This window comes from Drosophila santomea, chromosome 2L (genome assembly GCF_016746245.2).
Source record: "Drosophila santomea strain STO CAGO 1482 chromosome 2L, Prin_Dsan_1.1, whole genome shotgun sequence".
NCBI lineage: Eukaryota > Metazoa > Arthropoda > Insecta > Diptera > Drosophilidae > Drosophila > Drosophila santomea.
Genome location: NC_053016.2, coordinates 14,018,795 through 14,041,732, shown reverse-complemented (window position 1 = coordinate 14,041,732; position 22,938 = coordinate 14,018,795). Strand labels below are relative to the sequence as shown.

The window sequence follows — 22,938 nt, the reverse complement described above, 5'->3', positions numbered from 1 at the left end:
CAGTTGTTTGGGGCTCGCATGTTTGGAGCTTTTTCGCTGTGGCGTGATTCGCAGCTTTTTGTGTTTGATCTGCCAGAAATGTTCGCTATCTCTTGAAAACCAGATCAAATGTTCTGTCTAAATTAATGTGATTATATTTACATTAATCTTGAAATAATATTAATGTCATTGCTGTGGGAGAGTCCACTGAATACTTTTTTTTTACGAGAACCATAATTTACGTGATAGGATGCAATATTCAGCTATAGAGTATTATTATTTTTGCAGTGAGTAGTGTTTTCAATCTTGACTTTCAAAATAGAATACTTTGCATTGGAACATTTATTGATTAAGCGACAAAGACTTACGATAAGATAAGTTCACATTTTTGCTACTTGAGTAATTTGTTGCGGTTTCGCTGAGAAGAAAGCAGACATAATTCGCGTGGCTGGAGGCTTTCCTAGTTACTATCGCTCTATTTTTGTTCTTATCATACCCCAAGAAAAGGTTTCCTCCACTCTAAAAAAATTGTTTTTTATTTAGTTGACCTTGTTGTCAAATCAGCAAAGGAATAACAATTGAGAAATCAGATTTGTTTGTGGAAATCTGGATGAGTTATTTGTGCATTTTCTTGTATATGAAACGAACGTTACTATCTTAGTTTGTCTTTTCGTTAAATATTTAGTTATTTACATAAGTGATGCTTTTTCGTTAAATATTTAGTTATTTACATAAGTGATGCTTTTAGTATTAATTTTAAATGGCTATTTGAGAAACTCTTTATACAAACTCATATAGAAGTGGCTCTATTTAAACCAGGCTAGCCAACAAACAATTAGCCATTCATTTTCCTGGCCATTTGGGATTTTCGCGACCAGTCAGCAAGGACTGTTGCCCATTTGGATTTCCCAGCGGCACTTAACGACGGTGGAAATCCCAACGAAACTTAAGAGTAGCGGCCAGATTTTGGCGCCAAAAAAGGCGGTATTACCCGGATTCAACAATTGTAAACAAACGCTTGCGCGGATGCGATTCGGCTCTTCCTTCTGGTTTTTCGCAGGAGCGTCCCAAGACTCCTTCGAGTTTGGAGCTTCGTCGTGTTGCCAGAGCTACCAAACCGAGTGGAGGGCCGAGTTTTTCCGCTCGAGCGCCTTGGGAAAACTCGACTTGTGTGAAAATGGGACTGGCAAATCAGAAACTCGCAGACGCTCGTGGCAAACGGTTGATTTTTTCTCGTGGCTCCGAAAAGGAAAAAAATAGTAGGCAATCAGAAAGCCAGAGTTGAAGTTGGGGACTCTTTTGGCCAAAAATAATAAAGGGGGCATCGCCGTTAACGCACACGCAACCGAAGCCATAAAGGGGCTAAACATATAAATTTGTGTAGTAAAAGTGAAGAAAGCGAAAGAATCAAAGTGGAATAATAGCGAGTGTTTTTCGGTTTGCTAGTGTGTGTGTGTCAGTTTGTGTGTGATTCCTAGTGTGTCTGTTGCTGTTGCTGTTGCCAATGAAAATGCAAATTGTTGGTAACAAATATTGGTAAAATGCGGAGGCCGTAGGAATTTGTGCAATGCGAGTGCGAAGTGAAGGAGCCCGAAACTATGCAGCTAAAAACATCATACCATCATACCCCGCATCGAATCAATAATAATACAATAACCCAAACGTATTACACGGATAATGGCAGCATAAGCCAGTTAACATCCGACAGTGTTTCCGCATAACCATCTCCGCACCCACCCCATCGAGAAATCCCCATGATCAGCGGAGGATTGTGGAGCAGTAACTAGCGCGGGATACCAGGATGTCGCAGCCGCGCGGAGGGCGTGGCGGTGGGCGTGGCGGCGGAGTGGGCCGCAAAACCCCCTCCTCGCTGACCGGTGCGCCGGATGAGTCGGCCACGCCCAGCGAACGGGCTACGCCCGCCAGCAAAGCGGACTCCGATCCCAAGGACGACAGCTCGAGCAATGGCGACAAGAAGGACATGGATCTGTTTCCGGCCCCCAAGCCGCCGAGTGCCGGCGCCTCCATTCGGGATACGGCGAACAAGGTCCTCGGATTGGCCATGAAAAGCGAGTGGACGCCCATCGAGGCGGAGCTCAAGAAGCTGGAGAAGTATGTGGCCAATGTGGGCGAGGATGGCAATCACATACCGCTGGCCGGCGTTCACGACATGGTGAGTACTGTACAGTGAAGTGCCGCAACGCGACGCGGTTTTTCCGGCTCATTTGCTACGATTTGTAAAATCAATTGCGAGCCAGAGCGGGAATAGGAAGCGAAATAAATACAGGAACAGGTCCTGCACTTGGCGAAAATGTTGAGAAATTAACTTATGTATCAAGGAAGCAGTAAATCCTTTCAAGAAACATTTGTGAACTGTATTGTCCTTATGAAATTCGCAATGACGGATATATTTGAAATATTATCTGTTAAGATAGGTTGTTAATTCCATTTCAGCCATTTAATTCTTTAATTTGAAGTGCATTAGTAAAACTTAAGTCTCTATGTATCAGACTTAAAACTTTCAATAGTTTTGAATAATAAGGCTTGCTATTTTTATTTCGTGAAATATTTCCCTGAGTGTAAGCGATATAGAAACGTCGCCCTTATCAACGTCGGCGGCATTTTCCCATTTCTGGTTGTTTACCAGCCAAAATAACGACACAGGAACTGGAGGCCAGAAAACAGAGCGTACCATGTATTAGCCAGAAAACAGAGGCCAGTCAGCAAGGAAAAAGCCCGAAAAAAAAACAGAGAACAGCAGAATGTTATTTGATAGCGCGGCCCAAATGTTTTCGCTGCCAAGGCGATGGCTTTGGTGGCATTCGCAGAACTTGGAGCTCCAAGTTCCTGGAGCGTCCTGCCACAAGTTGCGCTGACTACCCCCCCTTCGTGTGCCCCGTCTGACCGATAAACTCATAAAACATCGAAGAATTGAAGCGCTTCGATTTCAATTTACCATAAACGCTATGAAACGGAGAAGTCGTTGACATAAAATTAACGTTGCACCGCTAATGAAATGCGGGGAGGTGTGCGGCCAAAGGGTTGAAACATCCTGGCCATGTTTTTTTTCTAGTTTTTTTTTCCCCCCTTTTTTTTTGTGGGTGGTGGTGCTGTACGTGTATCGCAAACAGTAGTGCAGGTTGTCTGCCAGACTAGACTTACGACGAGACGATATTTGCATAAATATAGCTTGGAGTTGAGCTATTTTTGCCTTGATTATTTCCGCTTCTCCAGGATTGGGGTCCTTATTCGGTTCTTGACTTGATGGGCTTGCTCTTGATTTCGTTTTAATTACGAGCCAACGAGCTTATAATATCGAAAGCAGCTTGCTCGCCGAAGGATTCTATCGCAATCAAGATGCATTCAAATGGCCAAGTTGCTTCTCAATGAGGTCAGGACACTGTTTCTTAAATTACTTCTATTGGTACATTTATTTACAGCTCTTTGTACTTTAACATGTCTATTAATATTGTATTATTTTTATTTCGGAACTAAAGTAAGTCATTTCCATTGCAGAATACCGGCATGACGCCGCTGATGTACGCAACCAAGGACAATAAGACGGCCATAATGGATCGCATGATTGAGCTGGGCGCCGATGTGGGAGCCCGCAATAATGTGAGTCTTGAGCGGGAATAGGGCAGGAATAATTTAAAGCACCTTAGCCAGCTCCCCACGGTGTTTTTGGCCAAATATAGAAGCGGCCCAGCTGTTTAAGCCAACTGCGGCAGCAAAAGCCGCTAAAAATGTGTCAAATCAATAAAAACCGCATAATTAAATCTCGAGCGGGGGCGTCGGTGGGCAAACCCATGCACCCACTACTATAACTATAATACGCACGATTCTCACACACCGCCCGCCTTCCTCAATGCCTCAATTCGGCAATACCTCCCTTACTCAATGGGTCAACTTTGCCGGACTTGGCCAATGGTCGACGCACGGCTAGTTCACTTCATTGGTCTTCAGTTGAGTCAAGTTTTCCAGCACGAATGGGAATTTCCTCAAGAAAGGAAAATACCAACACATCGCTTTTGTTTTGATTTTATAACTGCTGCTTTCGTTGGAAACTAACAATTTATAGTGGACTAACAAAAAATTATAAGCTCTTCATTATCAAACACTAAAGTTGAAATTTATAATTGGGCAGCAATCACTTTTACTGGCTAAAAATTGTAATTTAACTTATGTTTTTAGGGAAACAGAGCATGCTGTACTTCTTAACAAAGGAGTTTTTGCAAAAAGTAGAGATGTAAGGTCATCGCTGACGACTATCCTGATTTCCTTAGCAATTTACCATCGTGATTATGGCCAATTCTTGTTTTGATGCCAGCAAGTGAAGTGAGCAAAGTTGGCATCGCCCATTAGGCCAAGTTGCTAACAATTGGTCGAATTCGCTGACCACCTGGCTTTGCATGCCCCAATTACTTAGCACATTTCATTTGAAGTCGCTTTCTTGGCTGCCCATTCACATGTCCTTACGTATACGCAACGTACTTTATTTCGGGGCTAGCGGCGATAAAAATCCTTGACCTAATTACAAAATAATTGTTGCCAAACCAGCGCAGACATGGCGAATTGAATTACCAAAACAAACACAGAAAGTTCAATTTTCCTACACCCCTTGAAAGTTTTCCTTTACAAGTGGAAGACTGTTTGCTTGGGTTAAAGATTGTGTGGGGAAATGTTAAAGGTAAATTTGCACATGAAAGTAATAAAACATGAACTGGCTGCGAGTTACAAGCCAAGCATGAAAATGAAAATCTCGATAAGCATTTATTTGGGCAGAAGAAGGTATTTTGGTTTCAACAGCACATTCATTTAAATGATACTTGGTTTAAAATAAAATATATATATATTTTAATACCCCATAAACATAAGTAATTTAGCTCACATTTAATTATTATAATTATCCATTTTAAAATGTTTCCATTTGGATGATTCTGCCCAGTTGTTGTTCAGCTAATTAAATTTTATATCATTTTCGTGAGTTTATACAAAGCGCACCTTTTGGAAAACATACCCATTACCTCATCTGTATAATTAAACTTTTGTTTTAAAAAGCAAATGTCACTTCGTGACCGAATCGGATAATTTCACGTACACCGTCCCATTGAATTAAAAAACAGGACCCGTGGCCGAGAGAAATGTTTATTGCATTTACAATTTGCAAGTTATCTAACTGTCAGGTCCAGTCCAAAGTAATACCTATACAACACGACAAGGACCAGGACCTTTATGACCATTACCAGAGGATACTTGTATGATGTAACGCCGTGGTAATTAACATTTTTAACTTTTCAACTCCAAGTTGGCTGACTGCCCCCTTTTTTTTTGGCACTCGACTTGGAGGCGTGCTGGCAAACACCTCTTTGCAACTTAAAAGCCAATTAATCAAGCACATGACTCCGATGTACGCCCAGTTGGCCAAAAACTCCATTTGACCTTTCGAGTGCGGCCCAAACCGGAGACCTCGACGTCGGCCCCGACTTCCGCTACATTTTTATGGCCAGCGGCGTCATTAATATGCAATTTTAATTAAATTCAAGTGGAATTCTTCACGCAGTGACCTCTCCACATGTGCGGCGATGACAGCGTGAAATAAAATGAGGAATAAAAACGCCAGTTCATTTGTCAAGTGGCCTCAGTGCGTGAGTGAAGTAATCTGCCCCATCCACGCAAAAGAAGAAATTAATTTACTCCATTAGAATCCAGTGCAAATGCAAGAAGGTGAGGGATTAAGCCAAATGAGCACTGTAATGAGGACTTGCCATTATTCCAAAGAAGGTGTGTGTGACATCGCCAGAGAATGACTTCATGGCTTCCACGAGGCACACTCCTCGAATATCCTCCGACTATCTCTGGGCCGTAAAAACACACTTACTAAACTGGGTCGACTTCGTACACCACCACCCTTTTTGCCTTTTCCACCTGGCAGGGCAAAAATGTGCTGGAAAATTTGCGCTTCCGTTTTGGTTTTGTTTCCGGTTTTTCCTTTCGCCCAGCCAAGCAAACACAAGCACAAACACACGAGACTCGAGACTCGAAAACGAACTCGAACCGGGCTCAAAAGTATGCAAAACAGCGCGTGAAATATTATCTGTCTACCTTGGACCCCAATACAAGCCCAATACAGCCCCAATCCACCAGCAATTCCCCTTCTAGCCTTCTAGTGGCTAAAAGTTTACTTTGCCTTTTCTTTCGGGCCAACGTCTTGGATGGGCTTTCTGGACATGTGTCAAAGCCGTCGACTCGAGCGCCAACTTGCGTTGTATGCAAATTAGCAGGAGCTGCGGCCAGAAATAGTCGCAAATAAACCGCAGGGAACTCGAATTTCACACGCCACGAAGCCCACACACACTTGCCAAGTGGGAAAGTCCCCGTGAGAGTTTCAAAAGGGTTCGAAATACCCATTTGGATTCTGAGAATTCTGTAAACTCATAAGAAGCAGTTAGCTAAATGTTTTTGTAGTGTTTTTGTAGTCAGAAGCTATAAATATAGAAGTAGATCAATGGTAGAAATCCTGGTTTCTACTCATTCTGTAATATATACACTACACTTTTTATTATTTTGTTTTATTTGTTTTATAGGCTAGAAATGCACATCCTTTTATGCTACATTTTATAGACCCTTTCTGCACTAACCAACCTGATGACAGGGCATAAAGCTGGCGTACATATATGGGAAACCAGTTCACTTCCGGTGGGGCTAAGAACAGTGGGGAGGCTTTGTTATAAATTAGAGCCATGGCCCAGGTCCGAGCATACGGGGCGTATGCGTTATGGCTTATTATATAAGGCAATAAATATGGCCTCATGGCCCTATTCACATGTGACTCACTTAACTGTTAGCTGGCGCTAAACTAAGCACTCCATGTCAGACGTTATCTTAAAGCACTTTTCGTTACGTTTCGGTGATTTGCTCAGGGTCATATTTTCCAAGCCGCATTGTTTTATATTTCTTCTTCCTTTTTTTTTGGGGTTCAACCGACTGCCATTGATGCAGTTTTTGCATGTGAGTTTGCGGCTGGGCTGTGGCCATTAAGAAAACCGTGAGTGTAAGTGAAAGTCCGCATGCAAGATTGTGGCTTAAGTAATCATCAACCACTCCCAGTTGCCCCTGCGACTTATCCACATGCAAAACCGTCTGACTTTGACCCATTGAACTGACCCAGCTTGTTTGGTGGGCGTCAGTTTCCTGCCAATGAATTGCAATTGATTTCCCTCCACCTTTTCTTTTTTCTTTTCTTCTCTCTTTCAGGATAATTATAATGTGCTACACATTGCCGCAATGTATTCGCGTGAGGATGTCGTCAAATTGTTGCTAACAAAACGCGGCGTGGATCCCTTCTCCACCGGTGGCGTGAGTATTCCAATGGCTCTATATACTAGAAAGTAGGTCCCCAATAGTTGAGGTAGCGACACGTCAGGCGACACACTCAATACTCGAGTTCCTACTTTCGAGTCATCGAAATCGCTGCATACCGTGGGGCTGCTGTCAGCCCGATTCGGAGGCAATTTGCGGCTATTAGACGCATACTTCAGTTGGCTTCTAAACAAAAAAAAACGTATCCAAAGGTCAGAGCCATGCGAAGATGCAACTTCGAGGCTCGCATGTTGCATGTTACTTTGCCGGGACCAGCAATTAACTGGCGACAAGGTTAAGATGGTAATGTCTAGGCGCCGCTTAAGAGCACTTTAAAAGCCAGCTCGCAGGCCTGAAAACCAAGTTAAAGTAAATGAATTATACAGATGAATTATACAGATTTTATTAAACTCTTATATGTATGTTGCATGGTTCCAAAATCTGTCTTTGGTTTAACTACTGCAACTTCAGGCTGCCTAATGTGTGAGCTAAATTAGTGAAACCATCTGTCTATTGCCCAAAATCAAAAAGCCTTAACAATCATCTCTAAAATTACCATGATTTTAACTCTCATCAGAAACCGTTTAAGCATAAAATATGATGATCACAACGTCGAGCATTTTGGCAATTATTTCTCCAAGTTTATTTCCCGTGTCGGCATTAATTTGCTTTTACTTATTTCTTCTCGGCCGCATTGAGTGCTCGAGACTTTGTGATTTGGGGGGCGTGAGCCTTGCCGAAATTACTGATGGTTATCAGAAGAGAGCTCCAAGCTCTAAGTGGGAGCGAGAGGGGTGGCGCTGCAGAAGCGAGACAGACAGATGCAAAATTTTGTTTTAGCAACAGCCAAGTTTGAAGTGTTCCGTTAGCGTGTGTGCGTGGCAAAAGGACTCCACATCCACATCCACAACCGACACCTGCCCCATGTTGCCTACACCTGCTGCTCGACCACCCGTCCCCCACCATCCCATTTCCACACCTCTCTCGCTCACTCCCGCTGCGGCAGTCGGTGGGAGTTCTTTATTATGCTTTTTTTCGGGCTGTCAATCTGTGATATGAGCGGGAGAGGCCAAAAAAGAAAAATGACACGAAATGTGCTTATAAACGCAAAAACGAGCCACTTGCCTATTCAGTCGCAAATGGGATTTTGAAGCGAATGGGAACCAGTTTGCCAGTTTTTTAGGTGCGAACATTAACCACAGAGCAGTGCACATACATAGTTGCATATTAATTCTGGCTAGTGAAAAGTGTGACCCTAACAATAAGTGCGTTTGTAGTGTGTGCCCAATTTAATCGAAGTGTTAATTGAATTTTTCTATTTCAGTCGCGTTCCCAGACGGCAGTGCATCTGGTGTCCAGTCGACAAACTGGAACTGCAACTAATATCCTGCGCGCTCTGCTCGCAGCTGCTGGCAAGGATATCCGCTTGAAGGCGGACGGCGTAAGTGTTACCAAAAGTGCTTGTGAGTGTGCCAGTGTGGCTGTGTGTGTGTGACGGAGAGCCACAAGTGTTGGCCGCCCAATGGATGCCGCTTTATCTCCACTAGTTATGATAGCTTGGCCCCCCAAATGTAAGCCGATGTGAAGTCAAGTACTCTCGACAGCGGTGCCAGGCGGTGCCGACGTAAACAAAGACTTAATAAAAATCACCAAAAAATATATATATGCATTACAATAACAACAACAACAACATCGAGAGGAGTTAGTAACATAAAGCAAACAAAATTTGTGGAAAAATCGATATGCAAAACGGCTCGCGGTAAATGCATTTCGACTGGCTGTAAATCAGAAAAGGCCCAAAAAAGTTAATGCGACTATTACACAGCGAGAAATTTCATAGGTCAAGTTCCAGTCAATTTGTGCTAGCTTGCTTCTCTTAACAATAACTGAAAGCATTGCCGCATTATTTAAATGTATCAAAAATTATTAGAGAGCTTATGTATAAAAATAAAAAAACATAAAAGTAAGGTATCTTTTTTCTACACTGTACCAATAAGTAGCTCTCACCACAGTGGATAGGCTCCCGTGAGCTTTGAATTACCATCAAAGCAGTCGTCTCTGTCTGATGAACTTGCAGGGACTAACCGAGCACCAGATCCCCTTTTCGAGCCCCCTAGGAAATCTCAACAGAAATGCGGAACTATTTGTCGCATCACGTGTCCGGACGAAGAAAATGCACAGGCGATATTTCCATTACGCACGCGAAGGGAGCGCATAAATTTCCGGCGAATTGCTATCAAACGATTGGGTGGCATTTGGGGTGTATGGGGGCTGATTGAGGGAATCCCGGTGGCACCGATTGATTGTCTAGACAAAATGGTAACCCACCTCGATTTGTGCCTGCGGCAAATGGCAAACAGCAACTTGATTTAAATCAATTAGAGAGAGGTGGAATGGCACTGTCAGGCGAAATTAGTCGGATGAAGTATTTAGCTTTCGATGCCATACAGTTCGATTCGATTCGTTTCGATTCGCTTTACTTTTTTCTACACGCATTTCCGGGGGTGCATATATACATACAGACATATATCTGTGGCTAGTGCTGTAGGTTTAACCCGCGAGGGCGCTCAACTCGTTGCCAACAACAAACAAATAACAAACCGAGGAAAACTCTACCGAAAAAAAAGGGGGTCAAGTCGCTGTACAACTTGATTTACTCGCCTTTCCTGGCAGATAGGGATAATGGCTCCCCGTCACGCCCCCTCTTACAGCCCTTCCCAAAAAGGTAGTTGGTTGCAAGTTGGAGCGCCAAAGTTGCGAACTTGGCTAAAAATAGCGAAACATGTTGCCGTTAACACTTGAGGCTCGAATTGGCTAATTGGATATTTATGATTATATGTTCGCTAGTGTGAATGGATGTGTGTTGGCTGTCCTTATCTTAATTATACTTTATACCATATATAACCTATCTTCCACCTAGCGTGGCAAAATACCATTGCTCCTGGCCGTGGAGTCGGGCAATCAGTCCATGTGCAGGGAGCTCCTGGCTGCCCAAACAGCGGAGCAACTCAAGGTAAGTAATCCGTGAACACGGAGCTAAGTCTCACACTTCTTTATAACTTTAAAATATACATAACAAAGTGGGATATATCTTAATGAATGGCTAGTAAATGAACGATATGGCTTGGTTGTCAGAAAATGTCAAAATTATGACCCATAGAAAGTTTAAAATGTAAATTCCGTTTACCATCTACGCACTTAACTGATTTCGCAGCGAGTTAGGGCCTAGAAATTGTGCATTTTATAATCCCCACGATAGTGTCAATCAAAATGTCCATCCGAGCTGTCGGAAAATGTCCACAAGGTTCTTTAAGCCTTGAACTGTCCAATAACGAAGCGTGTAAATAAATCAAAAATGCAAATTTACCTTGCTCACCTGTGCGTACAGGTGCACAACAAGTGCAACAGTGCGCGACATTGGCAAAGTTTGCGCGATTTTCAATCAGAAGTTGAAGTGCAACACACCAAGAGCAGTGCGTGTTGATTAAATTAACCAAAGGGCGGCTTCGTTTCGCTTTAGGCCAAGGGTTCAAGCCCAAGTTAAAGTTAAAGTTGCGCCTGACTTTGGCCGCTGGCTGAGCACGCAATCAGCCGGCAAAACAGCCGTAAACTGGGTCAAAACTGAGGCGAAAACGCAGCTAAGATGGGAAGGGAGTCTGATTTGCATAGCCCAAAATAAAATGTCGAAAGTGAAATGCAGCGTGAAACACTAGGGAAAAACTTAAGTAAATTATTTAAATTTAAAGCATTTGCAAAGATAGAAAATTTAGTGAAGGATTATTATCATAGGGATTTTTAATTTATATCTTACTGTTCATTCATTTCATAACATAATCAATTACTTTTGAATCTTATTTTTGTGAAGTGCATCTTGTCATGTTAAAGTTTTTGTTTATTTGCTCACAGGCAACGACGGCCAATGGAGACACGGCCTTGCATTTGGCCGCCAGACGGCGGGACGTGGACATGGTCCGCATCCTGGTCGATTACGGAACGAATGTGGACACGCAGAATGGGGAGGGCCAGACGCCGCTCCACATCGCGGCGGCCGAAGGCGATGAGGCACTACTCAAGTACTTCTATGGCGTGCGCGCCTCAGCGTCCATTGCGGACAATCAAGGTGAGTCTGTGGGAATTTGGAGCAAGGAAAAGCATGCTACAAATCGTGTTTGACCTTGATATTACAAAATAAGAATCATGAGAATTTCAGGTTTCAATGGAAATTGGTAGTTATATAGGGAAATTTTTGGATTTGTGGCGCCCCCAGGTGGACCGAGCTAAAAAATGACATTTTCTAATCTCCTGCAGATCGCACTCCGATGCACTTGGCCGCCGAGAATGGACACGCGCACGTCATCGAGATACTGGCCGACAAGTTCAAGGCGAGCATCTTCGAGCGCACCAAGGATGGCAGCACGCTGATGCACATTGCGTCACTCAACGGTCATGCTGAGTGCGCCACGATGCTCTTCAAGAAGGGCGTCTACCTCCACATGCCCAACAAGGATGGAGCCCGGAGTATTCACACCGCCGCCGCCTATGGTCACACGGGGATCATCAACACGCTGCTGCAGAAGGGCGAGAAAGTGGATGTGACCACCAATGTAAGTGGGATAATCTACTTAGGTGGAATCGTATTAATTGCATTCTCTTGAAGGATAACTACACCGCACTGCACATAGCCGTGGAGTCGGCCAAGCCCGCCGTTGTGGAAACCCTTTTGGGATTCGGAGCAGATGTCCATGTCCGTGGTGGAAAGCTACGTGAGACTCCCCTGCACATTGCGGCGAGAGTGAAGGATGGCGATAGGTGTGCCCTCATGCTGCTAAAGTCGGGAGCCAGTCCAAATTTGACCACAGACGACTGTCTGACCCCCGTTCACGTGGCGGCTCGTCATGGCAATCTGGCCACGTTGATGCAACTGCTCGAGGACGAAGGCGATCCGCTGTACAAATCTAATGTGAGTAGACACCTATAACCAAGAGATAACACGATTTAGTTTATACTTAAATTTTATAGACTGGAGAGACACCCCTGCACATGGCCTGTCGAGCCTGCCATCCGGATATCGTGCGCCATCTAATCGAGACGGTGAAGGAGAAACACGGTCCGGATAAGGCCACCACCTATATAAACTCGGTCAACGAGGACGGCGCCACGGCGTTGCATTACACCTGCCAAATCACCAAGGAGGAGGTTAAGATTCCCGAATCCGACAAGCAGATCGTTCGCATGCTCCTCGAGAATGGCGCGGATGTCACGTTGCAAACGAAAACTGCCTTGGAGACCGCCTTCCACTATTGCGCCGTGGCTGGCAACAATGATGTGCTAATGGAGATGATCTCACACATGAATCCCACAGACATCCAGAAGGCCATGAACCGGCAATCGTCGGTGGGCTGGACTCCGCTGTTGATTGCCTGCCATCGAGGGCACATGGAGCTGGTCAATAATCTCCTGGCGAATCACGCTCGAGTGGATGTCTTCGATACGGAGGGACGGTCTGCCTTGCATTTGGCTGCTGAGCGAGGTTACCTGCATGTGTGTGATGCCCTGCTGACCAACAAGGCTTTCATTAACTCCAAGTCGCGCGTGGGACGCACCGCACTCCATCTGGCAGCCATGAATGGGTTTACGCATCTGGTGAAGTTCCTGATCAAGGATCACAATGCGGTTATCGATATTCTAACGTTGCGAAAGCAAACGCCGCTCCATTTGGCGGCAGCCAGCGGGCAGATGGAAGTCTGTCAGCTGCTCCTCGAGCTGGGCGCCAATATCGATGCGACGGACGATCTGGGCCAGAAGCCCATCCATGTCGCCGCCCAGAACAACTACTCTGAAGTGGCCAAACTCTTCCTGCAGCAGCATCCGTCCTTGGTGAATGCCACCAGCAAGGATGGCAACACCTGTGCCCACATTGCCGCCATGCAGGGATCCGTCAAGGTGATCGAGGAGCTGATGAAGTTCGATCGATCGGGTGTGATTTCGGCGCGGAACAAACTCACGGATGCCACGCCCCTTCAGCTGGCCGCCGAGGGCGGACATGCGGATGTGGTGAAGGCTCTGGTGCGAGCTGGTGCCTCCTGCACGGAGGAGAACAAGGCGGGATTCACCGCCGTCCATTTGGCGGCACAGAATGGCCATGGACAGGTCTTGGATGTGCTGAAGAGCACCAACTCCCTGAGGATCAATAGCAAAAAGTTGGGTCTGACGCCGCTACACGTGGCTGCCTACTACGGACAGGCGGATACCGTTCGGGAATTGCTGACCAGTGTTCCCGCCACCGTCAAGTCGGAAACTCCAACGGGACAAAGTTTGTTTGGGGATCTGGGCACGGAGTCGGGTATGACGCCACTGCACTTGGCGGCCTTCTCCGGCAACGAGAACGTGGTGCGATTGCTCCTCAACTCCGCGGGTGTTCAAGTGGATGCGGCGACCATCGAGAACGTAAGATTAACTGGATCCGATTTCTGCACGGAGCGTATTAACACAACAATTGATATTACAGGGCTATAATCCACTCCATTTGGCTTGCTTCGGTGGTCACATGTCAGTGGTCGGTTTGCTCCTAAGTCGGTCGGCGGAACTCCTCCAATCGCAGGATCGTAACGGCAGGACGGGCCTGCATATCGCCGCCATGCATGGCCACATCCAGATGGTGGAGATTCTGCTCGGCCAGGGCGCGGAGATCAACGCAACCGATCGGAACGGTTGGACGCCACTGCATTGTGCTGCCAAAGCTGGCCACTTGGAGGTGGTGAAGTTGCTGTGCGAGGCGGGTGCCTCCCCAAAATCGGAGACCAACTACGGTTGCGCCGCCATTTGGTTCGCCGCCTCCGAGGGACACAACGAGGTACTGCGGTATCTGATGAACAAGGAGCACGACACCTACGGCCTGATGGAGGACAAGCGATTCGTGTACAACCTGATGGTGGTATCCAAGAATCACAACAACAAGCCCATCCAGGAGTTTGTCCTGGTATCACCGGCGCCCGTGGATACGGCTGCCAAGCTGTCCAACATCTACATAGTACTCTCCACGAAGGTGATATAGCTAAAGAATCTCTTTACACCTATTTCTCAATGCAAATGCTAAAATATTTTATATTTTTACTTCTCTTCAGGAAAAAGAGCGCGCAAAGGATCTGGTAGCTGCTGGCAAACAGTGCGAGGCCATGGCCACGGAGCTCTTGGCCCTGGCAGCTGGCTCAGATTCCGCCGGAAAGATCCTTCAAGCCACCGATAAGCGGAACGTGGAGTTTCTCGACGTCCTCATCGAAAACGAGCAGAAGGAAGTGATTGCCCACACGGTGGTGCAGCGATACTTGCAAGTGTGTGATATTAAAAACTAACCCAGATCCCATTTTGTATGAGTTTGATATGATATCTAATATGGATCTATCTCTCCATTTTTAGGAACTCTGGCACGGCTCACTGACGTGGGCCTCCTGGAAGATCCTTCTGCTGCTCGTGGCCTTCATAGTCTGCCCACCGGTGTGGATTGGATTCACCTTCCCGATGGGTCACAAGTTCAACAAGGTGCCCATCATCAAGTTCATGTCGTACCTAACCTCTCACATTTACCTCATGATCCACCTGAGCATCGTGGGCATAACGCCCATTTACCCGGTGCTCCGATTGAGTTTAGTGCCCTACTGGTACGAGGTGGGTCTTCTGATCTGGCTGAGTGGACTGCTGCTCTTCGAGCTGACCAATCCGTCGGATAAGTCGGGACTGGGATCGATAAAGGTGCTGGTGCTGCTGCTCGGCATGGCCGGAGTGGGTGTCCATGTGTCGGCATTTCTATTCGTCTCCAAGGAGTACTGGCCAACTTTGGTATATTGCCGAAATCAGTGCTTCGCGTTGGCCTTCCTGTTGGCCTGTGTGCAGATTCTGGACTTCTTGTCCTTCCACCACCTCTTCGGACCCTGGGCCATCATCATTGGGGATCTGCTGAAGGATCTCGCGCGGTTTTTGGCCGTCCTGGCCATCTTTGTGTTTGGCTTTTCCATGCACATTGTGGCCCTGAATCAGAGCTTTGCCAACTTTTCGCCCGAGGATCTGCGCAGCTTCGAGAAGAAGAACCGAAATAGAGGCTACTTCAGTGACGGTAAGTCGAAACGTTTGCTTTGCTTACTCCAGTCTACCTTTTGAATTTTTTGTTTCCGACTTTTCGTTTTCATTTGGAATGTTTTTGCAAACTTCCTCTTTTGAACGTTCAATGTGTCTTGATAAGTATCTGTGTCTGCCTTGAATGAAAAGCCATCTAATCAATGTGTGCTCGATGTTTCACATAAGTAAAATAAAGCAAAAAAGAACCAACTACAACCACATAATACAACAATTGCATGCTCAACAAGTACAAACAACCCGAACCTCCAACCTTGATGTCGTAATCCCCGTCCACCCTCCCGCCCCCTAAAAGACCACCACTAATAATGTTCTACCTCTGATCTTAACCCCCCTCTCCCCACTGAACTGAATATCTTAACTGAATTATCCGAATGGAACAGATGACATGCCCACCCCTCGTCCTCCGCCGGTGGAGAATTATGTCGATAGTCGCTTCAGCGAATTCCGACGCAAGCACAAGGACGACCGTAAGTCTCCTACCACCCACAACTACCACCCCCTACTTACCCCCGCATTTGCATGGCCCCCCTCTTTCCGGGGGCTGCCCCGCCCCCCTTAACCCACCAATGCCGGAATCCAAGCCGTTGCGTTGCAGATGTTGCCTTCGATGTTGTGCGTAAAGTGTTAATGTCGTTTGTTTTCCAGTTCCCTGGAGGAACATCCACAAGTCCGCACTCGCTGCTCGAAATCCCCTCGCCTTGCTCGTTTCAGTTACTTTCGTTTTGAGGCATGTTCGCGGGAAAAGCCCTTTTCCGCATCCTCGATGTTGTGGATCTGTGTTTATATAGGTATCCATGCGCCAAGCTTTATTATTTAGTTTGTGTCAATTTTGATTTAATAACATTTTAGTTTAAGCAAAGATAAAAAATAGAGTTTAAACAAAGATAAAAAATAGAATCCTAATCTCAAAATTTAATTTAATGGTTTCATGATCTTAATTTCAAAACTTCCTAGACATATTTCTATTATCATTTTCTCGTTATCGATGTGTAACCAAAGCGATACCCATTAGAACTCTGTACAAACTCAAAATTCCAGTACTGCATGTTGATGTTTTAACCCAGTCAATCCAAACCAAAATCAAACAATCAATCAGCAATATCGATATAACCAATGCCCGCCTGCCTGGGGCTTTCAGCTTGCGCCGCTTGCCCACCACCAAATTCTGCACAATCGAAACAATCGAGACCGATCGAATCGAATCGATAACGAAAACCGATAACGCTACTGATACCGATACCGATTACCGATTCCTGTTTTCGTGAGTCATTCGAACCGCTGAGCTGCGAACTGCGAGATGCTGCTTTTGACGTGTTTAACCACTCACCCGCACTCTCCAAAAATCCAATTAAACCCCACCATAAATATACTCGTTTATGTCAACTTCCAAATAACCAACAAAAGCCAAAAGCCATGTTTTAACACACATGTTCGCACACACGCCTGTGCCAAGCCGACAATATATATATATATGTATATATATATCCGTATATACATGTACGCTAGCTGCAGCAATTCGCAAATCGCGCTAAACGAATGCTATAGTTCAGATATTGTGATTGTGAGTAACGTTCCGTTCGGACCCATGTTAGGACCCATGACGCCCTTTCTGGCTTTCGAGCGACTCTTCTTCGCGGTCTTCGGACAGACGACCACCCTGGACATCAATCCCATGCGACACTTGCGTCCCGAGTGGACCGAGGTGCTCTTCAAATTTGTGTTTGGCATCTACTTGTTGGTGTCTGTGGTTGTACTCATTAACCTGCTAATTGCCATGATGTCGGATACTTATCAGCGCATTCAGGTTTGTATTGCCAAGGCCACTAATCAGTATTTTCTCTCTGCTTTCCCTCTTTCCCTCCCCCCGTTTTTTCTTTCTTTCATATTTTCATTTTTCGGAATGCTATTTGTTTGTGCTTTGATTGTAACAACCCCAAAACTGACCGCTCCAAATTGAACCACAATTGGGCATAAACCAAAACTCGGGGTTGGTCGATCGGACAAATCAACGTAACAAAAAAACACAAAAAAAAAAAAAACGAAAACCATAATCGAATCAACCAACCCAAACTGGGCGTCCGTTATCTTTTTATTTTTCAAAATAATTTCCACGCCGGCCAATATATGCGTGCTGTCCGGGGGTGTCTATTTGTATCTGTATCTGAACACATGTATCTGTATCTGGAAATGTATCTATGGGGCTCCGACACAGTGCGCATGCATCCGATTAACTCGTTCGAGTTGTTGTTCTTCGCCGTGTTCGGACAAACGACGACCGAGCAAACGCAAGTTGACAAAATCAAAAATGTAGCCACGCCCACTCAACCGTATTGGGTTGAGTACCTGTTCAAAATTGTCTTTGGCATTTACATGTTGGTGTCGGTGGTTGTGCTCATTAACCTGCTGATTGCTATGATGTCAGACACCTATCAACGCATCCAGGTAGTATTGCTAAAGGCGCTTTTACCTAACTCGACTCTATTTATCAACCCTTACTTTAACCTTAAGTTAAGTATACGATTCTTGCATTCTATATCGCATTGTGTAATAATCCGTTTCTCTTTCAGCATAAAAAGTAAATCCATATATATGAATCTGATTTATTTTCTAGCATAATATTTCGTAGGCATTTAAAAGAGGTAGCTAAGATGTGAAGAACTTAAAGAGCTGTTGTACTAAGGAAATAGTTAATACTAACCGTTAACCGTAAACATCTGTAGAGAACTTGGCATGCTCTGTAAATCCATCAACTGCCCAGACTTGCATCTTCCAGGTTTTTTCAGGAAAATAATGTTAGCAATCTGAGGGATACAATTTTGTGAAAGTGTATCTCAAAGATGGAAGCCTGCCGCCTTCTAGTGTAGTACAGTGCAGACTAGCTTTAGTGGATTAGCGCCTTCAAGTGTGCCCTGCTTTTGTGACCAGTGTTGAGCAGAGCCGAACCAGAAAGTGTTGGTTAACGCATGCTTACAAAACCTCATTTATAGAACTCGTTGCTGCATGTCTATGTGCCTGTGTTTGTCATTGTCTAGGACTTAAGTCTGAAGAGATACACCAATATGGTGGCTAGGTTTTGTATGGTAATTTGTAGAGATCTCAAACGATTGCCATCCAAAACAGGCCTCTGAATTTGTGTATTTCTATTAATAACAACCTGATTTTTGCAGCTCTTAAGTTACGTATTAACAAAGTAAAAATCCTGTTAAAATCCGAGGCTTCAGTTCACGAAACTCATCCCGTTTATTCCTTTGTTCTTGTTCTCCCCAATGTCATGTCTCATCCATTCAACATCGCGCACTCCGCTAACCAATAATAATAAACTGAACAAAAAACCTATGAAATACTAGGCCCAATCCGACATCGAGTGGAAATTTGGCTTGTCCAAGCTTATACGCAATATGCATCGCACCACAACAGCGCCATCGCCGCTTAATTTAGTTACCACCTGGTTTATGTGGATCGTCGAGAAGGTCAAGGTAAAATCTCAGGTGACGAAGGTCGCCTTCCAGCCGCTGTCGCTGTGTATCTCTCTCTCTCTCTCTATCCGTATACTGTATCTTATACCTGTTTCCATATCTGTTGACTATATGACTATATACATATGTGCAACTACCAGAACCGATCCTGAACGGGTGTAGTTTGCTGACCTTTTCCCCAACCCATTTAAAGCAATTTGGCAACAACCGCAATGAGTTTCAACACCGTGAATGCTTTAAGTGTGTTGCCCACATAAGAAAATCACCTTTGCACCTCGCACTTTCTCTGTATCTTCAAACTAGGTGATCGAAATATAAGTATGTACATATTTCGAGCCCCTACTGTACTGCACTTAATGTCCAGCACACGACACCTGATTGCTTTCGATGTGATTAACAATTGCTGACTGCGTTTATGTTGTGTCTCTTGTCTTGTATGTGATCTATGTCCCGTGTCTAATGCGCCTTGATCTAACCCACAAACCTGCAACCTGCAAACCTGCAAACCCCAATTCAAAAAACACGCGCCACAGGCACGCATGAAGAAAAAGAAGCGTCCAAGTCTGGTTCAGATGATGGGAATACGTCAGGCCAGTCCGCGAACCAAAGCCGGCGCCAAGTGGCTGTCGAAGATCAAGAAAGGTGAGACATGTATGTATCGCTGCAGGGCTACTCCGACCAGGACACGTCCACGTCCTGGGAACGCAACCCATCCATCCGAGGGGTTTTGTAGCTAACAGCGTAACAGCCCAAGTGTAACTCTTTCTACTATCAGCTCTTCTGACTGTCTTGCTATCCTTCCTCAACTCTTTTCTCTGAAACTATTGGCTCGCTCTAGCTCGAAATTCTTTCCTCAACTTTTCTCTTCTTTCCAATGTTCGAAGGTAAAAACGCCATAAATCTTTATAAAAAATACACCCAGGAACTACTTATGTAATAGTTTTTATTAAGAAAATCACAAAGTATATTATATTGGTATTTGGCGTTTGTACCTCAGTGCAACTTGCTGTATAATAGAACTCAAATGTTAATGATATTACCCCGAATTCCCAGACTCGGTGGCCCTGTCGCAGGTCCATCTATCGCCCCTGGGATCACAGGCCAGCTTCTCGCAGGCCAATCAGAATCGCATCGAGAACGTGGCCGACTGGGAGGCGATTGCCAAAAAGTACAGGGCACTGGTGGGCGACGAGGAGGGCGGATCCCTCAAGGACTCGGATGCGGAAAGTGGATCGCAGGAGGGCAGCGGAGCACCCCAGCCACCGGCACAGGTGGGCAGACGAGCCATCAAGGCCACGCTGGCAAACACTACAGAATAGACACACAGAAACGACACAGAAGACACAGAAATACCCGAAAACCCAGAAAACTAGCTTCGGATGGTTAATTAACTACGTTTTGATTGCAGGTCTAAGCTTCATCTATCTCTTCAAACTATCCTTCCTGACTATCCCTATCTCTTCTCGACTATCCAAGCGTCTGTCCTTCTGTAACTCTAAGATCTAACCCTAAGAACCTCTATGCCTAAGCTGCACCTTGGGTATGGTTTTTCCACAGACTCTGGTTTACTTAAAAGTACTTTATTTTTGGTACAACTGGAGGTATGGGAAAACCAAACCGAATTCCTTAAGTTAAGCCTTCACTTCCTAAACTAATTTTAGCTAGAATATTGAAATTGTTTTGTGTAACCTTTGATGCGCCAGCTGGTTGTTTATTTTGATATGATTTTCTGTCGGAGATTTCTACGATAAGCGAAACAACAAAAAGTGTTTTCCATGTTCGAGTATTTTGAAGTAAGTAAGTTAATTCGTCCTTTTTGGACCCACTTTGCCTTACAATTTTTGAAACCAACTCCTAGCATTTTGTATTAAGCTAATGATTGCGACATTGATCGATCGACCATATCGTTAATAATGATTGTCTTAGATGTTAAGTAAATCTATCTGTAGCTTCTTGCGAAGCTGATGGCAACTGGTTTTATATAAATATCGCATAATCTCATTGTTTTCCGGTAATTGTCAAGTAGCTACATCCACTCTACTTACTAAGCTTTGATTCATTTTTATAACAAATGAGCGCCTAAAAATTGTTAATTGTACTTGAATGTAAATAAATAAGTCATATTTTAAAATATTGTATTATTGCTTCAGCGTTTACGCATTGCATACTTTTCGGCGGCATTGGCCTACAGCGCCATCTGTCGGGTGAATTAGTATATGAAAATATTGCTTTTTACTATTGTTTAATTTAAATGTTTTAGGGCATGCTTTTAAATGAATGTTTTTTAATTAATGGTTTTTAAGTCGGAACTTTAAAGAAAGAAAATTATGCTTTTAAGTGTGTTTGTTAATTGTTTCAATTTCTACATTGGTTGCGTGCTGCCAGATGGCCAAAATAAGTTCTCGCATATTTCCCATTCACTTGTGCGACATCTGTGTGGGAAATCTAAAACATGCGAAAGGGAATTTGTTAGGATAGTTTCGGTTTCCACATAATTCCGCTAGGTGGCGCAAGCTAGCATTTGAAAGTTGATGTAAATGAAAAAATCATTAAATTCATTGAATGAAATTTAATAAATGGATGAAATCATAATAAAATGTTATACATTGTATTTTTAATTATATATCTTCAAACTTTTTTTACTAAATCATTTAAATAAAAATTGTTAAGATTATATCACAGAATGTTGTTTCTAATTATTAACTTGGCCTAAATTCTCTCCTTTAAACCGTAAAATTATAGCCATTAAGCTAAGAACTGGCTTATTAATTCGCCTGCTGAATTGACAGATTACCAAGAGACGCAGAGGCGTCATTAGCCGGAGCAGCAGAAAAGCGGCAGAAACCGCATCGGAAATTGACCAAGGTGTTGAACTTCGGAATTGCATTTTAATTTGGCTTCAAGCTGCAGTTTGCTGTTGTTTTCGCCTCGATTGCAGGTGTCACAGTCGGTTTAAATGTGTTGAAAACCTCAAGTGGTCAATGCTTGCTGCACTTGCACTCGTATTATTATACATAATTGCCCCTTGCCGTTGACATTGTTGCTGTGTGGCAGTTGCACTTGCATTTGCAGTGCAGTTGCTGCTGTGCCTGATATTTGCCACCGATAAAACTGTATACGAGTATATGCGAAAATATATATGGCAACTAAAAGCAAACGGGTTTCTGTAGCCGCAGCCAAGGTTTATGGCCACAAGCGTGTCAATTTAAGCTGCAATTAGGCAGTTAATAAATTTAACAGATTTTACCAGTCAGATACAGATACAAATACAGATACAGGTCCAGATGCCAGCTGATTAATGCCACTTTCCCAGCGATTCGGTAGCTGCAACGTAGAAACTCCAAATGGATACCAATCGGATTCGATGCTGGCTGTGGCTATCCGTCATCCATCAAAGGTCTCTTCTTCGGACCAGGAAGCAGATTCGATTCAATTCGTTTCGATCCGGGCTGCCATGGTCAGTTTCAGTCTCAGTCGCAGTTTCAGTCGCAGTTTCAGTCGCAGTCTCAGCCTTAGACTCGGCATCGTGCAACATGTGTGTGGTGTGTTGGCACAGCAGGTGACATTTCCAGGCCAGATCAGGAATATGTAAATAAATGATCGGACATCGGACGACACCCATGCCCATATCCATACCCATTCACATACCCATACCCATATGATCACCCTGGCTGAACACGACATGGAGCAAGTTGTACCTGGTTATACGGCTATATGTTGCTGTTCATGTTGCTGTTGCTTTGATATACAAAACACTTTTTCATATCGAAATTTGTGATAGGCCGTGATTAATGGCGAGCGACACAAACACTTAATTTGACGCCAGGCCCGTAGCTGGCGCCTTGGGGAAATGGCAGAGATTCGAACGCCAACTCTTCGAGTGCACAGGGAGAATTTCCGAAGAAAAATTGCTAATTTTCCATGTAAAAAATGTAGTTTCTCCCGAAATGATACATAGGTAACAATTTAGACATTTCCTAACATTTAA

General features: G+C 44.4%; 1 protein-coding gene across 4 annotated transcripts; it reads left to right on the top strand.

The window, feature by feature from the left end:
* Positions 1–1,110: 1,110 nt before the first annotated feature.
* On the top strand, positions 1,111–21,043 carry LOC120458124 (serine/threonine-protein phosphatase 6 regulatory ankyrin repeat subunit A). Of its 4 annotated transcripts, XM_039645660.2 has the most exons (18): positions 1,113–2,152; positions 3,496–3,597; positions 7,237–7,338; positions 8,666–8,782; positions 10,262–10,354; positions 11,248–11,461; positions 11,650–11,945; positions 11,999–12,301; positions 12,361–13,788; positions 13,850–14,386; positions 14,466–14,672; positions 14,758–15,451; positions 15,855–15,941; positions 17,067–17,278; positions 18,822–18,950; positions 19,484–19,592; positions 20,004–20,221; positions 20,359–21,043. In XM_039645660.2, the coding sequence occupies exons 1-18, from the start codon at positions 1,781–1,783 to the stop codon at positions 20,362–20,364; spliced, it is 5,226 nt and encodes a 1,741-aa protein (XP_039501594.1). In that variant the 5' UTR covers positions 1,113–1,780; the 3' UTR covers positions 20,365–21,043. The 4 variants fall into 4 exon arrangements, with proteins under 4 accessions (XP_039501593.1, XP_039501596.1, XP_039501594.1 ...); XM_039645659.2 differs by having other exon boundaries at positions 1,111–2,152; positions 20,004–21,043; XM_039645662.2 differs by lacking the exon at positions 17,067–17,278 and adding an exon at positions 17,687–17,916 and having other exon boundaries at positions 1,112–2,152; positions 20,004–21,043.
* The last annotated feature ends 1,895 nt before the right edge of the window (positions 21,044–22,938 follow it).